The sequence below is a fragment of the Gymnoscopelus microlampas genome, assembly GCF_963454915.1.
Source record: "Gymnoscopelus microlampas genome assembly, chromosome: 17".
Classification (NCBI taxonomy): Eukaryota; Metazoa; Chordata; class Actinopteri; order Myctophiformes; family Myctophidae; genus Gymnoscopelus; species Gymnoscopelus microlampas.
The window spans coordinates 33,874,222-33,900,279 of NC_139954.1; the positions used below are offsets into that span (position 1 = coordinate 33,874,222).

The following is a 26,058-nucleotide window of genomic DNA, read 5'->3' on the forward strand; positions in this document are numbered from 1 at the left end:
TTACACTTGTGTACCTTTTGTTTTGTAGTGATGTCTGAGTGTTTCCTGTTTCCTGCTACAGTACCTGTCTTGTCTCACCCTGTCATTTGCAAATGTTGTTCACCTGTGTCTTGTTTAGCCCTAGCCAATCGTGTGTTGATTGTCCATAGATAAGCACCTGTGTCTCCAATGTGTTTCTGTTTGCCCTTCACTGCCAGTCTGACTCTATTTGTTGTATATGTAGTTGTCTGTGAGTATCTTAGTGTTTGATCTAGTCTCCTTGATTCGGTGTATGTACAGTGTAGGCTTTCTTCTTGTGCTTTTACAAGTGAAACTTGCAAGTGCCCTCCTAGTCCTTCTCGTGCTCCTTGTGTTCCCTGGTTTTTGTCATAATAAAAAAAAAGAAAATCCCTTGTATCTGAACTAGTCTGCCTTGGTCTTTCTGTCCTGCACTCCCTCCTGACTCGCATAGTGACAGCAGTCTTCATTACTTTGGAGTCTCTCATTCTCCCCTCTCACATTTTGGCTTGTTTGGCTTTTGGTTTGCATCCATCATCCAACTCCTTACTTCTAAGACATTTTAATTTCAATGACCCCCATATCTCTGAGAGTGTACAAATGGACCATTAGGGGTCCATTTGGTTCCATTTTGTACACTCGGGAGTTACAGAAATGTAGGGGGACATTCGGAACCCCCTCAAGAAACCATGAGGGTCCCCTGGACCCCACTTTGAAAACCACTGCTTTACACACATCCACTACAGATTCTGCAGACTAACTCACTCATAAACGATTGGTTAATTAGCCTTTGTCTTTATATTCATAATCAATTCTGTGTTTAAGTGTATTGCTCTTATTTTGTTTGAACTCTGAGCCAGGTTCACACTCTTGATTAAAACTGCTAGTTTTGGTCTTCTGAAATTGATAAATGACTTTAAGATATGACAATAACGAATATGTGTTTTGATAACATTAAACATCCCTCTGTTTGCTCTCCAACCATCTGTTGCATTTTTTCCCCCCAACAGATGGTTTTTAACAATAACCTAAAACTCAAAAAAGTTGTGTCATAATGAACCCTGATGATCATCAGTGAATCTAGTAGATTCAGTCATTCTGTCAGGGGGAGAGGTGTTTGCTGTAGACTTTCAACTTTTGACCTGCCACCTCTCTCTTAAACTTCAAATATTACCTCGAGTTTCTAATTAGTGTGAAAAGCCTGGTGGCGCAAGAGAAAAGGAGAGGCCTCGCAGGTGGAAGGTTAGGGGTTTGAATCTTGCTCCTGGTAAATCTCTATCTTTGCTCTTTTTAAGGCGAGGAGCGTGGAATCAGCCCGCCTCCCTCCTCACGCCCTCTTTTAGCTCCGGTAGGAGGGGGAGGAGCATGGGTAAAGCCCACCTCCAGTGGGAGGAGCTTAATAAATGTACATACAAAGCAATTTTTTGTTGTATGTCATTGACATTATTAGTATTACAGCTGACTTATTTGTTATTTTTTTGACCACTGTTTTATGTTTTTTTTATTGAGGCACTTTGAAGTTTTGTATTGATTGTTGTTTTGGTTGTTTGAGATATTTTGTATTAGTTGTTGGAGTGGTCTTTTGTATTAGTTGGGCTTTGAACCCTGAACCTTTGGTTTATAAACCCCTGTTTCATCTATTGAGCCACGCTGGCATAGAAGATGCAATTGGGAATGTAATACTTAGCTCAACTTTTACAATCTAGATGGAAAGTGAAAAATGCTCTTTGTGAGTTTTGAACCCAGAACCTTTGGTTTATAAACCCCTGATTCATCTATGGAGCCACGCTGGCATAGGAGATGAAATCGGGAATGTAATAGTTAACTCACCTTTTACAATTTAGATGGAAAGTGAAAAATGCTCTTTGGGAGCTTTGAACCCAGAACCTTCGGATTTTAAATCCTTGATTTATCATTTGAGCCATGCTAGCATGGAAAAAGCAATCGGGCACGTAATAGTTAACTCGCCTTTCACAGTTTAGATGGAAAGTGAAAAATGCTCTTTGGGAGCTTTGAACCCAGAACCTTCGGATTTTAAACCCCTGATTTATCATCTGAGCCATGCTAACGTGGAAGACGTAATCGGGAATGTAATAGTTAACCCACCTTTCACAATTTAGATGGAAAGTGAAAAATGCTCTTTGAGAGCTTTGAACCCAGAACCTTCAGATTCTAAGCCCCTGATGTATCATTTGAGCCATGCTAGCATGGAAGAAGCAATCGGGAATGTAATAGTTAACTCACCTTTCACAATTTAGATGGAAAGTGAAAAATGTTCTTCAGGAGTTTTGAACCCACAATATTCCGATCATGAACCCCTGATTTATCATTTGAGCCATGGTTTGTACTCCTCACTCATGTGCCATGCTAGCATTCAACATGCAATTGCGTAATACTTCACCCACCTTTGAGAATTTAGACGGAGAGTGATTTTTTTTCTTCTGGAGTTTTGGCCCTTAAACTTTCTGTTTATAAACCACTGATTTAACGTTTGAGCCACACTGGCATTGAAGATTCAACCGAGAATGTAATATTTAACCCACCTTTTAGAATTTAGATAGAGTGATGATAATCTTCTTCATGAGGTTTGATCCCTGAACCTTTTATTTATAAAACCCTGAATAATACCTCGAGCCACACTAGCATGGAAAACTCACGTAAGAATGTAATACTTAACCAACCTCTTCGATTTTAGATTGAGAGTGAAAAATTATATTAAGGAGTTCCAAACTCTAAACCTTCAGCTCATAAATCCCTGGTATATCTCCTGAGCCACACGGATATGGAAGATGCAACTCTATTTAATGACTATAACATATGACAATAACGGATTTGTATTTTGATGACATCAAACATCCCTCTGTTTGTTCTCAATCCTAACAGGTTTTTGGGGGGACGATTTTGGCCTCCACACTTAGTGACTTAGTGATTTTTTCGGATTTAACTTTCGTTTCGGTAGTGACAAACTTTCGTTTCGGTAGTGACACAATGGTGATTTTTTTTTTTACTAAGTCCAGAGCTCGATGAATGTTAGGGACCAAAAAAAAAAGTCACTAAAAAGTACTACCAATCAACTCTAAATTGCCTGAAACGTACTCCTAACAGGTTTTTGGGGGGACAATTTTGGCCTCCACACTTAGTGATTTTTTCGGATTTAACTTTCGTTTCGGTAGTGACAAACTTTCGTTTCGGTAGTGACACAATGGTGAAAAAAAAAATGTACTAAGTCCAGAGATGAATGTTAGGGACCAAAAAAAGTCAATACAAAGTACTACCAATCAACTCTAAATTGCATGAAACGTAGAGAAAAAAATTCCAACAGATGTTTTTTTTAACAATAACTGTTGTGTTTTCTTGTTTTGTTCCTTGTTTCTTAGTTATACTTGGTGTTTTACAATACAGATGTGTTTCTTTACATATTTTAGAAATATAGCTTCTTAGTTCTAGTTTTAATTTACACTTGTGTACCTTTTGTTTTGTAGTGATGTCTGAGTGTTTCCTGCTACAGTACCTGTCTTGTCTCACCCTGTCATTTGCAAATGTTGTTCACCTGTGTCTTGTTTAGCCCTAGCCAATCGTGTGTTGATTGTCCATAGATAAGCACCTGTGTCTCCAATGTGTTTCTGTTTGCCCTTCACTGCCAGTCTGACTCTATTTGTTGTATATATAGTTGTCTGTGAGTATCTTAGTGTTTGATCTAGTCTCCTTGATTCGGTGTATGTACAGTGTAGGCTTTCTTCTTGTGCTTTTACAAGTGAAACTTGCAAGTGCCCTCCTAGTCCTTCTGGTGCTCCTTGTGTTCCCTGGTTTTTGTCATAATAAAAAAAAGAAAATCCCTTGTATCTGAACTAGTCTGCCTTGGTCTTTCTGTCCTGCACTCCCTCCTGACTCGCATAGTGACAGCAGTCTTCATTACTTTTGGAGTCTCTCATTCTCCCCTCTCACATTTTGGCTTGTTTGGCTTTTGGTTTGCATCCATCATCCAACTCCTTACTTCTAAGACATTTTAATTTCAATGACCCCCATATCTCTGAGAGTGTACAAATGGACCATTAGGGGTCCATTTGGTTCCATTTTGTACACTCTGGAGTTACAGAAATGTAAGGGGACATTCGGAACCCCCTCAAGAAACCATGAGGGTCCCCTGGACCCCACTTTGAAAACCACTGCTTTACACACATCCACTACAGATTCTGCAGTCTAACTCACTCATAAACGATTGGTTAATTAGCCTTTGTCTTTATATTCATAATCAATTCTGTGTTTAAGTGTATTGCTCTTATTTTGTTTGAACTCTGAGCCAGGTTCACACTCTTGATTAAAACTGATAGTTTTGGTCTTCTGAAATTGATAAATGACTTTAAGATATGACAATAACGAATATGTGTTTTGATAACATTAAACATCCCTCTGTTTGCTCTCCAACCATCTGTTGCATTTTTTCCCCCCAACAGATGGTTTTTAACAATAACCTAAAACTCAAAAAAGTTGTGTCATAATGAACCCTGATGATCATCAGTGAATCTAGTAGATTCAGTCATTCTGTCAGGGGGAGAGGTGTTTGCTGTAGACTTTCAACTTTTGACCTGCCACCTCTCTCTTAAACTTCAAATATTACCTCGAGTTTCTAATTAGTGTGAAAAGCCTGGTGGCGCAAGAGAAAAGGAGAGGCCTCGCAGGTGGAAGGTTGGGGGTTTGAATCTTGCTCCTGGTAAATCTCTATCTTTGCTCTTTTTAAGGCGAGGAGCGTGGAATCAGCCCGCCTCCCTCCTCACGCCCTCTTTTAGCTCCGGTAGGAGGGGGAGGAGCATGGGTAAAGCCCACCTCCAGTGGGAGGAGCTTAATAAATGTACATACAAAGCAATTTTTTGTTGTATGTCATTGACATTATTAGTATTACAGCTGACTTATTTGTTATTTTTTTGACCACTGTTTTATGTTTTTTTTATTGAGGCACTTTGAAGTTTTGTATTGATTGTTGTTTTGGTTGTTTGAGATATTTTGTATTAGTTGTTGGAGTGGTCTTTTGTATTAGTTGGGCTTTGAACCCTGAACCTTTGGTTTATAAACCCCTGTTTCATCTATTGAGCCACGCTGGCATAGAAGATGCAATTGGGAATGTAATACTTAGCTCAACTTTTACAATCTAGATGGAAAGTGAAAAATGCTCTTTGTGAGTTTTGAACCCAGAACCTTTGGTTTATAAACCCCTGATTCATCTATGGAGCCACGCTGGCATAGGTGATGAAATCGGGAATGTAATAGTTAACTCACCTTTTACAATTTAGATGGAAAGTGAAAAATGCTCTTTGGGAGCTTTGAACCCAGAACCTTCGGATTTTAAATCCTTGATTTATCATTTGAGCCATGCTAGCATGGAAAAAGCAATCGGGCACGTAATAGTTAACTCGCCTTTCACAGTTTAGATGGAAAGTGAAAAATGCTCTTTGGGAGCTTTGAACCCAGAACCTTCGGATTTGAAACCCCTGATTTATCATTTGAGCCATGCTAGCATGGAAGACGCATTCGGGAATGTAATAGTTAACTCACTTTTCACAATTTAGATGGAAAGTGAAAAATGCTCTTTGGGAGTTTTGAACACAGAACCTTTGGTTTATAAACCCCTGATTCATCTATTGAGCCACGCTGGCATAGGAGATGGAATCGGGAATGTAATAGTTACCTCACCTTTTACAATTTAGATGGAAAGTGAAAAATGCTCTTTGGGAGCTTTGAACCCAGAACCTTCGGATTTTAAATGCTTGATTCATCATTTGAGCCATGCTAGCATGGAAGAAGCAATCAGGAATGTAATAGTTAACTCGCCTTTCACAATTTAGATGGAAAGTGAAAAATGCTCTTTGGGAGCTTTGAACCCAGAACCTTCGGATTTTAAACCCCTGATTTATCATCTGAGCCATGCTAACATGGAAGACGCAATTGGGAATGTAATAGTTAACCCACCTTTCACAATTTAGATGGAAAGTGAAAAATGCTCTTTGAGAGCTTTGAACCCAGAACCTTCAGATTCTAAGCCCCTGATGTATCATTTGAGCCATGCTAGCATGGAAGAAGCAATCGGGAATGTAATAGTTAACTCACCTTTCACAATTTAGATGGAAAGTGAAAAATGTTCTTCAGGAGTTTTGAACCCACAATATTCCGATCATGAACCCCTGATTTATCATTTGAGCCATGGTTTGTACTCCTCACTCATGTGCCATGCTAGCATTCAACATGCAATTGCGTAATACTGTAATACTTCACCCACCTTTGAGAATTTAGACGGAGAGTGTTTTTTTTTCTTCTGGAGTTTTGGCCCTTAAACTTTCTGTTTATAAACCACTGATTTAACGTTTGAGCCACACTGGCATTGAAGATTCAACCGAGAATGTAATATTCAACCCACCTTTTAGAATTTAGATAGAGTGATGATAATCTTCTTCATGAGGTTTGATCCCTGAACCTTTTATTTATAAAACCCTGAATAATACCTCGAGCCACACTAACATGGAAAACTCACGTAAGAATGTAATACTTAACCAACCTCTTCGATTCTAGATTGAGAGTGAAAAATTATATTAAGGAGTTCCAAACTCTAAACCTTCAGCTCATAAATCCCTGGTATATCTCCTGAGCCACACGGATATGGAAGATGCAACTCTATTTAATGACTATAACATATGACAATAACGGATTTGTATTTTGATGACATCAAACATCCCTCTGTTTGTTCTCAATCCTAACAGGTTTTTGGGGGGACGATTTTGGCCTCCACACTTAGTGACTTAGTGATTTTTTCGGATTTAACTTTCGTTTCGGTAGTGACAAACTTTCGTTTCGGTAGTGACACAATGGTGATTTTTTTTTTTACTAAGTCCAGAGCTCGATGAATGTTAGGGACCAAAAAAAAAAGTCACTAAAAAGTACTACCAATCAACTCTAAATTGCCTGAAACGTACTCCTAACAGGTTTTTGGGGGGACAATTTTGGCCTCCACACTTAGTGATTTTTTCGGATTTAACTTTCGTTTCGGTAGTGACAAACTTTCGTTTCGGTAGTGACACAATGGTGAAAAAAAAAATGTACTAAGTCCAGAGATGAATGTTAGGGACCAAAAAAAGTCAATACAAAGTACTACCAATCAACTCTAAATTGCATGAAACGTAGAGAAAAAAATTCCAACAGATGTTTTTTTTAACAATAACTGTTGTGTTTTCTTGTTTTGTTCCTTGTTTCTTAGTTATACTTGGTGTTTTACAATACAGATGTGTTTCTTTACATATTTTAGAAATATAGCTTCTTAGTTCTAGTTTTAATTTACACTTGTGTACCTTTTGTTTTGTAGTGATGTCTGAGTGTTTCCTGCTACAGTACCTGTCTTGTCTCACCCTGTCATTTGCAAATGTTGTTCACCTGTGTCTTGTTTAGCCCTAGCCAATCGTGTGTTGATTGTCCATAGATAAGCACCTGTGTCTCCAATGTGTTTCTGTTTGCCCTTCACTGCCAGTCTGACTCTATTTGTTGTATATATAGTTGTCTGTGAGTATCTTAGTGTTTGATCTAGTCTCCTTGATTCGGTGTATGTACAGTGTAGGCTTTCTTCTTGTGCTTTTACAAGTGAAACTTGCAAGTGCCCTCCTAGTCCTTCTGGTGCTCCTTGTGTTCCCTGGTTTTTGTCATAATAAAAAAAAGAAAATCCCTTGTATCTGAACTAGTCTGCCTTGGTCTTTCTGTCCTGCACTCCCTCCTGACTCGCATAGTGACAGCAGTCTTCATTACTTTTGGAGTCTCTCATTCTCCCCTCTCACATTTTGGCTTGTTTGGCTTTTGGTTTGCATCCATCATCCAACTCCTTACTTCTAAGACATTTTAATTTCAATGACCCCCATATCTCTGAGAGTGTACAAATGGACCATTAGGGGTCCATTTGGTTCCATTTTGTACACTCTGGAGTTACAGAAATGTAAGGGGACATTCGGAACCCCCTCAAGAAACCATGAGGGTCCCCTGGACCCCACTTTGAAAACCACTGCTTTACACACATCCACTACAGATTCTGCAGTCTAACTCACTCATAAACGATTGGTTAATTAGCCTTTGTCTTTATATTCATAATCAATTCTGTGTTTAAGTGTATTGCTCTTATTTTGTTTGAACTCTGAGCCAGGTTCACACTCTTGATTAAAACTGATAGTTTTGGTCTTCTGAAATTGATAAATGACTTTAAGATATGACAATAACGAATATGTGTTTTGATAACATTAAACATCCCTCTGTTTGCTCTCCAACCATCTGTTGCATTTTTTCCCCCCAACAGATGGTTTTTAACAATAACCTAAAACTCAAAAAAGTTGTGTCATAATGAACCCTGATGATCATCAGTGAATCTAGTAGATTCAGTCATTCTGTCAGGGGGAGAGGTGTTTGCTGTAGACTTTCAACTTTTGACCTGCCACCTCTCTCTTAAACTTCAAATATTACCTCGAGTTTCTAATTAGTGTGAAAAGCCTGGTGGCGCAAGAGAAAAGGAGAGGCCTCGCAGGTGGAAGGTTGGGGGTTTGAATCTTGCTCCTGGTAAATCTCTATCTTTGCTCTTTTTAAGGCGAGGAGCGTGGAATCAGCCCGCCTCCCTCCTCACGCCCTCTTTTAGCTCCGGTAGGAGGGGGAGGAGCATGGGTAAAGCCCACCTCCAGTGGGAGGAGCTTAATAAATGTACATACAAAGCAATTTTTTGTTGTATGTCATTGACATTATTAGTATTACAGCTGACTTATTTGTTATTTTTTTGACCACTGTTTTATGTTTTTTTTATTGAGGCACTTTGAAGTTTTGTATTGATTGTTGTTTTGGTTGTTTGAGATATTTTGTATTAGTTGTTGGAGTGGTCTTTTGTATTAGTTGGGCTTTGAACCCTGAACCTTTGGTTTATAAACCCCTGTTTCATCTATTGAGCCACGCTGGCATAGAAGATGCAATTGGGAATGTAATACTTAGCTCAACTTTTACAATCTAGATGGAAAGTGAAAAATGCTCTTTGTGAGTTTTGAACCCAGAACCTTTGGTTTATAAACCCCTGATTCATCTATGGAGCCACGCTGGCATAGGTGATGAAATCGGGAATGTAATAGTTAACTCACCTTTTACAATTTAGATGGAAAGTGAAAAATGCTCTTTGGGAGCTTTGAACCCAGAACCTTCGGATTTTAAATCCTTGATTTATCATTTGAGCCATGCTAGCATGGAAAAAGCAATCGGGCACGTAATAGTTAACTCGCCTTTCACAGTTTAGATGGAAAGTGAAAAATGCTCTTTGGGAGCTTTGAACCCAGAACCTTCGGATTTGAAACCCCTGATTTATCATTTGAGCCATGCTAGCATGGAAGACGCATTCGGGAATGTAATAGTTAACTCACTTTTCACAATTTAGATGGAAAGTGAAAAATGCTCTTTGGGAGTTTTGAACACAGAACCTTTGGTTTATAAACCCCTGATTCATCTATTGAGCCACGCTGGCATAGGAGATGGAATCGGGAATGTAATAGTTACCTCACCTTTTACAATTTAGATGGAAAGTGAAAAATGCTCTTTGGGAGCTTTGAACCCAGAACCTTCGGATTTTAAATGCTTGATTCATCATTTGAGCCATGCTAGCATGGAAGAAGCAATCAGGAATGTAATAGTTAACTCGCCTTTCACAATTTAGATGGAAAGTGAAAAATGCTCTTTGGGAGCTTTGAACCCAGAACCTTCGGATTTTAAACCCCTGATTTATCATCTGAGCCATGCTAACATGGAAGACGCAATTGGGAATGTAATAGTTAACCCACCTTTCACAATTTAGATGGAAAGTGAAAAATGCTCTTTGAGAGCTTTGAACCCAGAACCTTCAGATTCTAAGCCCCTGATGTATCATTTGAGCCATGCTAGCATGGAAGAAGCAATCGGGAATGTAATAGTTAACTCACCTTTCACAATTTAGATGGAAAGTGAAAAATGTTCTTCAGGAGTTTTGAACCCACAATATTCCGATCATGAACCCCTGATTTATCATTTGAGCCATGGTTTGTACTCCTCACTCATGTGCCATGCTAGCATTCAACATGCAATTGCGTAATACTGTAATACTTCACCCACCTTTGAGAATTTAGACGGAGAGTGTTTTTTTTTCTTCTGGAGTTTTGGCCCTTAAACTTTCTGTTTATAAACCACTGATTTAACGTTTGAGCCACACTGGCATTGAAGATTCAACCGAGAATGTAATATTCAACCCACCTTTTAGAATTTAGATAGAGTGATGATAATCTTCTTCATGAGGTTTGATCCCTGAACCTTTTATTTATAAAACCCTGAATAATACCTCGAGCCACACTAACATGGAAAACTCACGTAAGAATGTAATACTTAACCAACCTCTTCGATTCTAGATTGAGAGTGAAAAATTATATTAAGGAGTTCCAAACTCTAAACCTTCAGCTCATAAATCCCTGGTATATCTCCTGAGCCACACGGATATGGAAGATGCAACTCTATTTAATGACTATAACATATGACAATAACGGATTTGTATTTTGATGACATCAAACATCCCTCTGTTTGTTCTCAATCCTAACAGGTTTTTGGGGGGACGATTTTGGCCTCCACACTTAGTGACTTAGTGATTTTTTCGGATTTAACTTTCGTTTCGGTAGTGACAAACTTTCGTTTCGGTAGTGACACAATGGTGATTTTTTTTTTTACTAAGTCCAGAGCTCGATGAATGTTAGGGACCAAAAAAAAAAGTCACTAAAAAGTACTACCAATCAACTCTAAATTGCCTGAAACGTACTCCTAACAGGTTTTTGGGGGGACAATTTTGGCCTCCACACTTAGTGATTTTTTCGGATTTAACTTTCGTTTCGGTAGTGACAAACTTTCGTTTCGGTAGTGACACAATGGTGAAAAAAAAAATGTACTAAGTCCAGAGATGAATGTTAGGGACCAAAAAAAGTCAATACAAAGTACTACCAATCAACTCTAAATTGCATGAAACGTAGAGAAAAAAATTCCAACAGATGTTTTTTTTAACAATAACTGTTGTGTTTTCTTGTTTTGTTCCTTGTTTCTTAGTTATACTTGGTGTTTTACAATACAGATGTGTTTCTTTACATATTTTAGAAATATAGCTTCTTAGTTCTAGTTTTAATTTACACTTGTGTACCTTTTGTTTTGTAGTGATGTCTGAGTGTTTCCTGCTACAGTACCTGTCTTGTCTCACCCTGTCATTTGCAAATGTTGTTCACCTGTGTCTTGTTTAGCCCTAGCCAATCGTGTGTTGATTGTCCATAGATAAGCACCTGTGTCTCCAATGTGTTTCTGTTTGCCCTTCACTGCCAGTCTGACTCTATTTGTTGTATATATAGTTGTCTGTGAGTATCTTAGTGTTTGATCTAGTCTCCTTGATTCGGTGTATGTACAGTGTAGGCTTTCTTCTTGTGCTTTTACAAGTGAAACTTGCAAGTGCCCTCCTAGTCCTTCTGGTGCTCCTTGTGTTCCCTGGTTTTTGTCATAATAAAAAAAAGAAAATCCCTTGTATCTGAACTAGTCTGCCTTGGTCTTTCTGTCCTGCACTCCCTCCTGACTCGCATAGTGACAGCAGTCTTCATTACTTTTGGAGTCTCTCATTCTCCCCTCTCACATTTTGGCTTGTTTGGCTTTTGGTTTGCATCCATCATCCAACTCCTTACTTCTAAGACATTTTAATTTCAATGACCCCCATATCTCTGAGAGTGTACAAATGGACCATTAGGGGTCCATTTGGTTCCATTTTGTACACTCTGGAGTTACAGAAATGTAAGGGGACATTCGGAACCCCCTCAAGAAACCATGAGGGTCCCCTGGACCCCACTTTGAAAACCACTGCTTTACACACATCCACTACAGATTCTGCAGTCTAACTCACTCATAAACGATTGGTTAATTAGCCTTTGTCTTTATATTCATAATCAATTCTGTGTTTAAGTGTATTGCTCTTATTTTGTTTGAACTCTGAGCCAGGTTCACACTCTTGATTAAAACTGATAGTTTTGGTCTTCTGAAATTGATAAATGACTTTAAGATATGACAATAACGAATATGTGTTTTGATAACATTAAACATCCCTCTGTTTGCTCTCCAACCATCTGTTGCATTTTTTCCCCCCAACAGATGGTTTTTAACAATAACCTAAAACTCAAAAAAGTTGTGTCATAATGAACCCTGATGATCATCAGTGAATCTAGTAGATTCAGTCATTCTGTCAGGGGGAGAGGTGTTTGCTGTAGACTTTCAACTTTTGACCTGCCACCTCTCTCTTAAACTTCAAATATTACCTCGAGTTTCTAATTAGTGTGAAAAGCCTGGTGGCGCAAGAGAAAAGGAGAGGCCTCGCAGGTGGAAGGTTGGGGGTTTGAATCTTGCTCCTGGTAAATCTCTATCTTTGCTCTTTTTAAGGCGAGGAGCGTGGAATCAGCCCGCCTCCCTCCTCACGCCCTCTTTTAGCTCCGGTAGGAGGGGGAGGAGCATGGGTAAAGCCCACCTCCAGTGGGAGGAGCTTAATAAATGTACATACAAAGCAATTTTTTGTTGTATGTCATTGACATTATTAGTATTACAGCTGACTTATTTGTTATTTTTTTGACCACTGTTTTATGTTTTTTTTATTGAGGCACTTTGAAGTTTTGTATTGATTGTTGTTTTGGTTGTTTGAGATATTTTGTATTAGTTGTTGGAGTGGTCTTTTGTATTAGTTGGGCTTTGAACCCTGAACCTTTGGTTTATAAACCCCTGTTTCATCTATTGAGCCACGCTGGCATAGAAGATGCAATTGGGAATGTAATACTTAGCTCAACTTTTACAATCTAGATGGAAAGTGAAAAATGCTCTTTGTGAGTTTTGAACCCAGAACCTTTGGTTTATAAACCCCTGATTCATCTATGGAGCCACGCTGGCATAGGTGATGAAATCGGGAATGTAATAGTTAACTCACCTTTTACAATTTAGATGGAAAGTGAAAAATGCTCTTTGGGAGCTTTGAACCCAGAACCTTCGGATTTTAAATCCTTGATTTATCATTTGAGCCATGCTAGCATGGAAAAAGCAATCGGGCACGTAATAGTTAACTCGCCTTTCACAGTTTAGATGGAAAGTGAAAAATGCTCTTTGGGAGCTTTGAACCCAGAACCTTCGGATTTGAAACCCCTGATTTATCATTTGAGCCATGCTAGCATGGAAGACGCATTCGGGAATGTAATAGTTAACTCACTTTTCACAATTTAGATGGAAAGTGAAAAATGCTCTTTGGGAGTTTTGAACACAGAACCTTTGGTTTATAAACCCCTGATTCATCTATTGAGCCACGCTGGCATAGGAGATGGAATCGGGAATGTAATAGTTACCTCACCTTTTACAATTTAGATGGAAAGTGAAAAATGCTCTTTGGGAGCTTTGAACCCAGAACCTTCGGATTTTAAATGCTTGATTCATCATTTGAGCCATGCTAGCATGGAAGAAGCAATCAGGAATGTAATAGTTAACTCGCCTTTCACAATTTAGATGGAAAGTGAAAAATGCTCTTTGGGAGCTTTGAACCCAGAACCTTCGGATTTTAAACCCCTGATTTATCATCTGAGCCATGCTAACATGGAAGACGCAATTGGGAATGTAATAGTTAACCCACCTTTCACAATTTAGATGGAAAGTGAAAAATGCTCTTTGAGAGCTTTGAACCCAGAACCTTCAGATTCTAAGCCCCTGATGTATCATTTGAGCCATGCTAGCATGGAAGAAGCAATCGGGAATGTAATAGTTAACTCACCTTTCACAATTTAGATGGAAAGTGAAAAATGTTCTTCAGGAGTTTTGAACCCACAATATTCCGATCATGAACCCCTGATTTATCATTTGAGCCATGGTTTGTACTCCTCACTCATGTGCCATGCTAGCATTCAACATGCAATTGCGTAATACTGTAATACTTCACCCACCTTTGAGAATTTAGACGGAGAGTGTTTTTTTTTCTTCTGGAGTTTTGGCCCTTAAACTTTCTGTTTATAAACCACTGATTTAACGTTTGAGCCACACTGGCATTGAAGATTCAACCGAGAATGTAATATTCAACCCACCTTTTAGAATTTAGATAGAGTGATGATAATCTTCTTCATGAGGTTTGATCCCTGAACCTTTTATTTATAAAACCCTGAATAATACCTCGAGCCACACTAACATGGAAAACTCACGTAAGAATGTAATACTTAACCAACCTCTTCGATTCTAGATTGAGAGTGAAAAATTATATTAAGGAGTTCCAAACTCTAAACCTTCAGCTCATAAATCCCTGGTATATCTCCTGAGCCACACGGATATGGAAGATGCAACTCTATTTAATGACTATAACATATGACAATAACGGATTTGTATTTTGATGACATCAAACATCCCTCTGTTTGTTCTCAATCCTAACAGGTTTTTGGGGGGACGATTTTGGCCTCCACACTTAGTGACTTAGTGATTTTTTCGGATTTAACTTTCGTTTCGGTAGTGACAAACTTTCGTTTCGGTAGTGACACAATGGTGATTTTTTTTTTTACTAAGTCCAGAGCTCGATGAATGTTAGGGACCAAAAAAAAAAGTCACTAAAAAGTACTACCAATCAACTCTAAATTGCCTGAAACGTACTCCTAACAGGTTTTTGGGGGGACAATTTTGGCCTCCACACTTAGTGATTTTTTCGGATTTAACTTTCGTTTCGGTAGTGACAAACTTTCGTTTCGGTAGTGACACAATGGTGAAAAAAAAAATGTACTAAGTCCAGAGATGAATGTTAGGGACCAAAAAAAGTCAATACAAAGTACTACCAATCAACTCTAAATTGCATGAAACGTAGAGAAAAAAATTCCAACAGATGTTTTTTTTAACAATAACTGTTGTGTTTTCTTGTTTTGTTCCTTGTTTCTTAGTTATACTTGGTGTTTTACAATACAGATGTGTTTCTTTACATATTTTAGAAATATAGCTTCTTAGTTCTAGTTTTAATTTACACTTGTGTACCTTTTGTTTTGTAGTGATGTCTGAGTGTTTCCTGCTACAGTACCTGTCTTGTCTCACCCTGTCATTTGCAAATGTTGTTCACCTGTGTCTTGTTTAGCCCTAGCCAATCGTGTGTTGATTGTCCATAGATAAGCACCTGTGTCTCCAATGTGTTTCTGTTTGCCCTTCACTGCCAGTCTGACTCTATTTGTTGTATATATAGTTGTCTGTGAGTATCTTAGTGTTTGATCTAGTCTCCTTGATTCGGTGTATGTACAGTGTAGGCTTTCTTCTTGTGCTTTTACAAGTGAAACTTGCAAGTGCCCTCCTAGTCCTTCTGGTGCTCCTTGTGTTCCCTGGTTTTTGTCATAATAAAAAAAAGAAAATCCCTTGTATCTGAACTAGTCTGCCTTGGTCTTTCTGTCCTGCACTCCCTCCTGACTCGCATAGTGACAGCAGTCTTCATTACTTTTGGAGTCTCTCATTCTCCCCTCTCACATTTTGGCTTGTTTGGCTTTTGGTTTGCATCCATCATCCAACTCCTTACTTCTAAGACATTTTAATTTCAATGACCCCCATATCTCTGAGAGTGTACAAATGGACCATTAGGGGTCCATTTGGTTCCATTTTGTACACTCTGGAGTTACAGAAATGTAAGGGGACATTCGGAACCCCCTCAAGAAACCATGAGGGTCCCCTGGACCCCACTTTGAAAACCACTGCTTTACACACATCCACTACAGATTCTGCAGTCTAACTCACTCATAAACGATTGGTTAATTAGCCTTTGTCTTTATATTCATAATCAATTCTGTGTTTAAGTGTATTGCTCTTATTTTGTTTGAACTCTGAGCCAGGTTCACACTCTTGATTAAAACTGATAGTTTTGGTCTTCTGAAATTGATAAATGACTTTAAGATATGACAATAACGAATATGTGTTTTGATAACATTAAACATCCCTCTGTTTGCTCTCCAACCATCTGTTGCATTTTTTCCCCCCAACAGATGGTTTTTAACAATAACCTAAAACTCAAAAAAGTTGTGTCATAATGAACCCTGATGATCATCAGTGAATCTAGTAGATTCAGTCATTCTGTCAGGGGGAGAGGTGTTTGCTGTAGACTTTCAACTTTTGACCTGCCACCTCTCTCTTAAACTTCAAATATTACCTCGAGTTTCTAATTAGTGTGAAAAGCCTGGTGGCGCAAGAGAAAAGGAGAGGCCTCGCAGGTGGAAGGTTGGGGGTTTGAATCTTGCTCCTGGTAAATCTCTATCTTTGCTCTTTTTAAGGCGAGGAGCGTGGAATCAGCCCGCCTCCCTCCTCACGCCCTCTTTTAGCTCCGGTAGGAGGGGGAGGAGCATGGGTAAAGCCCACCTCCAGTGGGAGGAGCTTAATAAATGTACATACAAAGCAATTTTTTGTTGTATGTCATTGACATTATTAGTATTACAGCTGACTTATTTGTTATTTTTTTGACCACTGTTTTATGTTTTTTTTATTGAGGCACTTTGAAGTTTTGTATTGATTGTTGTTTTGGTTGTTTGAGATATTTTGTATTAGTTGTTGGAGTGGTCTTTTGTATTAGTTGGGCTTTGAACCCTGAACCTTTGGTTTATAAACCCCTGTTTCATCTATTGAGCCACGCTGGCATAGAAGATGCAATTGGGAATGTAATACTTAGCTCAACTTTTACAATCTAGATGGAAAGTGAAAAATGCTCTTTGTGAGTTTTGAACCCAGAACCTTTGGTTTATAAACCCCTGATTCATCTATGGAGCCACGCTGGCATAGGTGATGAAATCGGGAATGTAATAGTTAACTCACCTTTTACAATTTAGATGGAAAGTGAAAAATGCTCTTTGGGAGCTTTGAACCCAGAACCTTCGGATTTTAAATCCTTGATTTATCATTTGAGCCATGCTAGCATGGAAAAAGCAATCGGGCACGTAATAGTTAACTCGCCTTTCACAGTTTAGATGGAAAGTGAAAAATGCTCTTTGGGAGCTTTGAACCCAGAACCTTCGGATTTGAAACCCCTGATTTATCATTTGAGCCATGCTAGCATGGAAGACGCATTCGGGAATGTAATAGTTAACTCACTTTTCACAATTTAGATGGAAAGTGAAAAATGCTCTTTGGGAGTTTTGAACACAGAACCTTTGGTTTATAAACCCCTGATTCATCTATTGAGCCACGCTGGCATAGGAGATGGAATCGGGAATGTAATAGTTACCTCACCTTTTACAATTTAGATGGAAAGTGAAAAATGCTCTTTGGGAGCTTTGAACCCAGAACCTTCGGATTTTAAATGCTTGATTCATCATTTGAGCCATGCTAGCATGGAAGAAGCAATCAGGAATGTAATAGTTAACTCGCCTTTCACAATTTAGATGGAAAGTGAAAAATGCTCTTTGGGAGCTTTGAACCCAGAACCTTCGGATTTTAAACCCCTGATTTATCATCTGAGCCATGCTAACATGGAAGACGCAATTGGGAATGTAATAGTTAACCCACCTTTCACAATTTAGATGGAAAGTGAAAAATGCTCTTTGAGAGCTTTGAACCCAGAACCTTCAGATTCTAAGCCCCTGATGTATCATTTGAGCCATGCTAGCATGGAAGAAGCAATCGGGAATGTAATAGTTAACTCACCTTTCACAATTTAGATGGAAAGTGAAAAATGTTCTTCAGGAGTTTTGAACCCACAATATTCCGATCATGAACCCCTGATTTATCATTTGAGCCATGGTTTGTACTCCTCACTCATGTGCCATGCTAGCATTCAACATGCAATTGCGTAATACTGTAATACTTCACCCACCTTTGAGAATTTAGACGGAGAGTGTTTTTTTTTCTTCTGGAGTTTTGGCCCTTAAACTTTCTGTTTATAAACCACTGATTTAACGTTTGAGCCACACTGGCATTGAAGATTCAACCGAGAATGTAATATTCAACCCACCTTTTAGAATTTAGATAGAGTGATGATAATCTTCTTCATGAGGTTTGATCCCTGAACCTTTTATTTATAAAACCCTGAATAATACCTCGAGCCACACTAACATGGAAAACTCACGTAAGAATGTAATACTTAACCAACCTCTTCGATTCTAGATTGAGAGTGAAAAATTATATTAAGGAGTTCCAAACTCTAAACCTTCAGCTTATAAATCCCTGGTATATCTCCTGAGCCACACGGATATGGAAGATGCAACTCTATTTAATGACTATAACATATATGACAATAACGGATTTGTATTTTGATGACATTAAACATCCCTCTGTTTGTTCTCAATCCTAACAGGTTTTTGGGGGGACGATTTTGGCCTCCACACTTAGTGACTTAGTGATTTTTTCGGATTTAACTTTCGTTTCGGTAGTGACAAACTTTCGTTTCGGTAGTGACACAATGGTGAATTTTTTTTTACTTAGTCCAGAGCTCGATGAATGTTAGGGACCAAAAAAAAAAAGTCACTACAAAGTACTACCATTCAACTCTAAATTGCCTGAAACGTACTCCTAACAGGTTTTTGGGGGGACGATTTTGGCCTCCACACTTAGTGATTTTTTCGGATTTAACTTTCGTTTCGGTAGTGACAAACCTTCGTTTCGGTAGTGACACAATGGTGAAAAAAAAATGTACTAAGTCCAGAGATGAATGTTAGAGACCAAAAAAAGTCACTACAAAGTACTACCAATCAACTCTAAATTGCATGAAACGTAGAGAAAAATGTTCCAACAGATGTTTTTTTTAACAATAACTGTTGTGTTTTCTTGTTGTGTTCCTTGTTTCTTAGTTATACTTGGTGTTTTACAATACAGATGTGTTTCATATTTTAGAAATATAGCTTCTTAGTTCTAGTTTTAATTTACACTTGTGTACCTTTTGTTTTGTAGTGATGTCTGAGTGTTTCCTGTTTCCTGCTACAGTACCTGTCTTGTCTCACCCTGTCATTTGCAAATGTTGTTCACCTGTGTCTTGTTTAGCCCTAGCTAATCGTGTGTTGATTGTCCATAGATAAGCACCTGTGTCTCCAATGTGTTTCTGTTTGCCCTTCACTGCCAGTCTGACTCTATTTGTTGTATATGTAGTTGTCTGTGAGTATCTTAGTGTTTGATCTAGTCTCCTTGATTCGGTGTATGTACAGTGTAGGCTTTCTTCTTGTGCTTTTACAAGTGAAACTTGCAAGTGCCCTCCTAGTCCTTCTGGTGCTCCTTGTGTTCCCTGGTTTTTGTCATAATAAAAAAAAGAAAATCCCTTGTATCTGAACTAGTCTGCCTTGGTCTTTCTGTCCTGCACTCCCTCCTGACTCGCATAGTGACAGCAGTCTTCATTACTTTTGGAGTCTCTCATTCTCCCCTCTCACATTTTGGCTTGTTTGGCTTTTGGTTTGCATCCATCATCCAACTCCTTACTTCTAAGACATTTTAATTTCAATGACCCCCATATCTCTGAGAGTGTACAAATGGACCATTAGGGGTCCATTTGGTTCCATTTTGTACACTCGGGAGTTACAGAAATGTAAGGGGACATTCGGAACCCCCTCAAGAAACCATGAGGGTCCCCTGGACCCCACTTTGAAAACCACTGCTTTACACACATCCACTACAGATTCTGCAGAATAACTCACTCATAAACGATTGGTTAATTAGCCTTTGTCTTTATATTCATAATCAATTCTGTGTTTAAGTGTATTGCTCTTATTTTGTTTGAACTCTGAGCCAGGTTCACACTCTTGATTAAAACTGCTAGTTTTGGTCTTCTGAAATTGATAAATGACCAGATGTTTTTTAACAATAACCTAAAACTCAAAAAAGTTGTGTCATAATGAACCCTGATGATCATCAGTGAATCTAGTAGATTCAGTCATTCTGTCAGGGGGAGAGGTGTTTGCTGTAGACTTTCAACTTTTGACCTGCCACCTCTCTCTTAAACTTCAAATATTACCTTGAGTTTCTAATTAGTGTGAAAAGCCTGGTGGCGCAAGAGAAAAGGAGAGGCCTCGCAGGTGGAAGGTTGGGGGTTTGAATCTTACTCCTGGTAAATCTCTATCTTTGCTCTTTTTAAGGCGAGGAGCGTGGAATCAGCCCGCCTCCCTCCTCACGCCCTCTTTTAGCTCCGGTAGGAGGGGGAGGAGCATGGGTAAAGCCCACCTCCAGTGGGAGGAGCTTAATAAATGTACATACAAAGCAATTTTTTGTTGTATGTCATTATTAGTATTATAGCTGACTTATTTGTTATTTTTTTGACCACTGTTTTATGTTTTTTTATTGAGGCACTTTGAAGTTTTGTATTGATTGTTGTTTTGGTTGTTTGAGATATTTTGTATTAGTTGTTGGAGTGGTCTTTTGTATTAGTTGGGCTTTGAACCCTGAACCTTTGGTTTATAAACCCCTGTTTCATCTATTGAGCCACGCTGGCATAGAAGATGCAATTGGGAATGTAATACTTAGCTCAACTTTTACAATCTAGATGGAAAGTGAAAAATGCTCTTTATGAGTTTTGAACCCAGAACCTTTGGTTTATAAACCCCTGATTTATCATCTGAGCCATGCTAGCATGGAAGATGCGATCGGGAATGTAATAGTTAACCCACCTTTCACAATTTAGATGGAAAGTGAAAAATGCTCTTTGAGAGCTTTGAACCCAGAACCTTCAGATTCTAAACCCCTGATTTATCATTTGAGCCATGCTAGCATGGAAGAAGTAATCGGGAATGTAATAGTTAACTCACCTTTCACAATTTAGATGGAAAGTGAAAATGTTCTTTGGGAGTTTTGAACCCACAATATTCCAACTATGAACCCCTGATTTATCATTTGAGCCATGGTTTGTACTCCTGACTCATGTGCCCTGCTAGCATGCAACATGCAATTGAGAATGTAATGATTAACTGAGAATGTAATACTTCACCCACCTTTGAGAATTTAGACGGAGAGTGATTTTTTTCCTTCTGGAGTTTTGGTCCTTATAGACTTGTAGAACACAAGACACTTAAACTTTCTGTTTATAAACCCTTGATTCATCATTTGAGCCATGGTTTGTACTCCTGACTCACATGCCATGCTAGCATGGAAGATGGAATTGAGTAATAATTAACTAAGAATGTGATACTTAACCCACCTTTTAGAATTTAGATTGAAAGAGAGTGAAAAAGTTCTTTGGGTGTTTTGAACCTTTAACCAACGGTTCATAAATCACTGATTTATCTCACATGCTAGCTGGCATGGAAGATGCAAGAGAGAATGTATTACTTCACCTACCTTTGAGAATTTAGACGGAGAGTGATTTTTTTTTCTTCTGGAGTTTTGGCCCTTAAACTTTTTGTTTATAAACCACTGATTTAACGTTCGAGCCACACTGGCATTGAAGACGCAACCGAGAATGTAATATTTAACCCACCTTTTAGAATTTAGATAGAGTGATGATAATGTTCTTCATGAGGTTTGATCCCTGAACCTTTTATTTATAAAACCCTGAATAATACCTCGAGCCACACTAACATGGACAACTCATGTAAGAATGCAATACTTAACCAACCTCTTCGATATTAGATTAAGAGTGAAAAATTATATTAAGGAGTTCCAAACTCTAAACCTTCAGCTTATAAATCCCTGGTATATCTCCTGAGCCACACAGATATGGAAGATGCAACTCTATTTAATGACTATAAGATATGATATCTCACATTGCATTTTATGTATTTATTATTCCACAGTATAAACCTGTGTAAATGTATAAGACATAATGATTTTTAATTTCATTTATTCACAATACAGAAAATACAAGATCTGAAAGTGTGCTCCGGGGAGCTCACTTTTCTAGTTATAAGTTCAATTCTTCAAAAACGTTCAAAACGTGCGAAAATATCAGATCTTGTAGATGCATGGGCTATATTTGCTATTTTTTTTTAAATGGATTAAGAGGTTAATATGACTTTGCTGAATGCTGCAGGAGGTAAATGGACCACCTATCGCTCCATGGCAGAGCAGACACTGGATGCTGCCATGAAGGCCCATGGTCTGACTCCAGGCCATTGTAGGACAGAGGGTCTCATGCTAGAGGGAGCTAAAGACTGGACACCGACCATGTACATCCGACTGGTGCAGGACTACGGTCTGGAGGTGGAGGTGGGTGGAGAATGTTATTGTCTCGGCCAGGCTGAAGTTGTAGCCGAGACTATGTTTTCACCCCTGCCCGTCAGTCTGTTTGTCCGTGTGTGTGTGTGTGTTCATCCGTCTATCTGTGGACAGCTGATCTCCGGCACTGTTGGACCGATACACTCCCTGGAGGCCAGTGTAGACCTCTGCCCCAAAATGCTCACATTGTTTGTTAAAGCGCAGATTTTTTTTTATATTACGCCCACAGATTTTGTACAAACATCACACCAATCGGTAAACATTATCTCTATAGTCATGTGATCAATTGTCAATACTGATCTGTCCAATTTTTCATATTCCATTCTGATTGGCTGAGATTGGCTTCCAAAGTTTGCAGGAGTGGCCCGTTTTGAACAAAATGCCTCAAATCCTAAACGCTGCGTCCAATTGCCGTGAAACTTTGCACACAAGTGGCCACTAGGCTACGGTAGAAATGCCATCCTACATACGAAACTTTGCATGCACATTCCCACTAAGCCAAAGAAGAACCTCCATCCCAAAATGTTTTAATCTCCTCATGGTGACACTACAACAGCCCACTTCACGTTTTGGCCTATAACTCTTGAACCATAGGTTGTACAAAAATCATCTTTTCTGCCATAGTGAGTTTTCTTCAAAACACACTTTTTGTTACTACTTCAACAGATTTTGACCAGAACTCACACAGATCGGTACACATTATCTCTGGGGTCATGTAATCAAGATGTATAAGTTAGATTTTTCAGATCCCATTCCAAGTGGCTATGACCAAAGTTTGCGGGCCCTGGGAAGGCAACCTGGCCTGGCGGAGCCCTGTGCTCAGAGGAGCACACTTTTCTAGTTTCTATTCATTTTATTTACTTATTTATTTTGACTAAAAATCTTTTCAAAGTTTTAGAAAATTGTCGATTCACAGATTGTAGATTTTTTTTATAACATTTGAACATGTTCGCCTATAATGGCATGCCCAAAGCAGGGACACCAGGGTTAAAGTGGTTAAACTAGCAGTAATATCCTGATTCACAACTAATGATTTGACATGTAGAAATAGAATCACTTGTGCATGGCATTTGCATATCAAGAGGGCCCAGGTCAAGGGTCTCTTTATTGCTACATTGGTTTGTTGTGCTATTCGTAGTAAAACTGGTTGAAAGGAAGGGTAATAATGACATCAGGACCCTGACATCCCAATGATGGGACAAGTGTTCACGTTGGCTGGTGAGTGAATTAGCGTGTTGATAGCTAAGAGGATCTGCTCGAGTGCTAACAGAGGCTGCTGTCACCGTGTGCTGCCTCCAAGTCCTCCTGACAACACATATATCACACAGGACAGTCCATGCCATGTCAGACTTCAAATGAACTGTAAAATGACCTGTAGATGACAAGCGTAGTTTCAGCCCCCTGCACTTTGGTGTGAATGAGTTTTAACCCTTAGTTGGGAAGAAAGGGGAGAATAAAGCATAATCTATGATCCCAGTGTTTCCGGAATGTTTAAAAAGGTCAATATGCTGATATTTTTGACAGTGCTTGACCTTTTGTGAAAAAAGTAACAAAACCATTGGAATTGAAATAACTTCTTTGTTTAGCTCTGGCACAGAATGTATCGTAGACAAAGCATGCTGTCTCGCCTCAGCATCTCCCCATGAGTGACTTGACTATTAATCCGTCGTATTGATCTAATATCAAAAGGTGCTATTTAAATGCAGCGTAACTCCCTGGGAGCTATGATCTGTCAGTGGGCTCCGGAGTTTGGCTGAATAGCTAATGCCTGTTGGGTCTCTCTCTGTGTCCAGGTGGCCAAACATCTGGCCTCTACCTACGGAGGCAGGGCCTACGAAATAGCCAAGATGGCCCACGTGACCGGGAAGCGGTGGCCCATCGTTGGCAAGCGTCTCGTGTCAGAATTCCCTTACATCGAGAGCGAGGTTGGCAGTGTCAATCATGGAATATGTGAGTGATCTACAGTTGGGAGTTCATGGAGGAGGCACAGCTTGTCTGACCGTAGCATCGTTTCTAGGTCCAACATGCCATAAAGGAGTATGCGTGCACAGCTATTGACGTGATCGCACGGAGGACGCGGCTGGGCTTCCTGAATGTCCAGGCAGCGGAGGAAGCTCTTCCTCGAATCGTCGAGCTCATGGGGAGGCAGCTGGAATGGAGTGAACACAGGAAGAAGGTAAACTTCACCATTGTTCATATTGAAGACTGCTAAGTTCCAAATACAGTACGGACAGTTCCATCTAATAAACGAATGACACCAAAACTCGTTAGTCTTTTGACACAATTTCTTCATCAAGATCACCATATATATACAGTAAGGCACCAGGATCAAAGATGTAGTGCATGAATGGAGCTAAACATCGCAGGATTCCTCCTGTGCTCACTGCCAATTTTGATGTGAAAGCTGCTCCTAACACTGACTTATGCATTATTGTCTAATTTAGAATGGATGTTTTTGACAACATTATTCCCACTGGCAGCATTCCTAATACCCTAATTTTCCCAACCAGCCACTGCCGTTCCAGCTCTGGTATTCTCGCACATGCATTAGATTGACCTCACATTAACCCACATACGTTTGATCTTTAAGAGCCATAAATTGGCTTTTGTCATTACCATAGGTTAATTACCGAGATTTGCTCTGTACTGTTGCTACACTGAGACTGCAATAATAAGCAGCACACAAAAGCCATTCACGTTGCCTGCGTGAGCACTAAATAGGTATTGTTTTGATTTTTCTATTCCCGTCTGGAGCTTTGTTTGTATTGCTCTATTAATAGCATCTCACCTAGCAGTGCTTTTGGATATCGTTCGATTCTGCCAAGTGTAGATCAGACCTCACCCTTCCTGTCATTCTCCTAATAATATTTCTTAACTTCAGACTAGAATAATGGCCTCATATTCCTTACATCACCGTTGTGAGAAACAAACACATGCATTGTTTTGAGATTTTTATTATAATGTGATTAACTTGAGCAAGGGCAGAGAAGGGGAAAGACGTGTAACACACGTCTCCAGCCTGAATTGAACCAGAGATGTTGCAATCATGTGGTTGATGGTCAGCTACCGGCATACCTACCCTGTGATGACTGAACTGAACTGTCCATTTCCACAGAGAGAGCAAACAGACTGCTTTTCTTCTTATTCACTGAGATTGCATGAAGGCTCTTCATCGGATAATAACTTCATATATATTATGAAATAAATTATATTACACTCACTGTATTTTTAGATTTGAGCAAACACTTGTTTGTCAATATATCTGTTAACACTGCCAGGGTTTATATATAAAATATATTGTCTACTGGTAAGGTAAACTGTTTTCGGGTAGATTGAAAGTAATTAAGTAAGATTGCACTAAGTAGATTGAAAAGGCACTTGTACGGGTGAAGCGTAGTGTACATGTTTGTACCATTTTACACACCTCTAGAGATACAATCATTCCCATCTGCCGGTATTTAACTCCAGGTGAAACCCATGGTTGGGTGAAAAGAAGTGGCTGGTGGTGACACCATGTGTATCGGTGGTTCAAGGTTTAGACAAGGATTTTCATACTTTCTCAGCCCAAAAAACATCTTTGGGAAAATAAGTAATGCTTTGAATGAATATACAGTATAGTTATGGAAAGTCATTATAATGAGAATCTTTCTCAACATAATGACTTAGTACCTCAAAATAATGACTATCCATGGAGTACATACTGAATCTCCACCAGGCTGGGTGGCCTAGGGCTGTACGTTGTGGGTTGCGGAGGAAAGTGAAAGTGCTTTTGGAGGTGCACATTATAGATAGTTATTTTGTTATTTCGGACAGGCGGTCCACCAGTCCATAATGTCCTTCTGACAGTCAGTCCTTCTGTTAAAGGCGGCTCCCTTG

The 26,058-nt window shown here is 39.1% G+C and overlaps 1 protein-coding gene across 1 annotated transcript in view; it reads left to right on the forward strand.

The window, feature by feature from the left end:
- Positions 1-26,058, forward strand: part of LOC311064964 (glycerol-3-phosphate dehydrogenase, mitochondrial-like) — a gene marked incomplete at both ends in the record, with an annotated part of 53,887 nt that overhangs the window by 21,444 nt on the left and 6,385 nt on the right. The window contains 3 exons of the mRNA XM_084085053.1: positions 21,998-22,173; positions 23,976-24,107; positions 24,200-24,358. Coding sequence (XP_083941179.1) covers positions 21,998-22,173; positions 23,976-24,107; positions 24,200-24,358 — 467 coding nt within the window. The remainder of the gene's footprint in view (positions 1-21,997; positions 22,174-23,975; positions 24,108-24,199; positions 24,359-26,058) is intronic.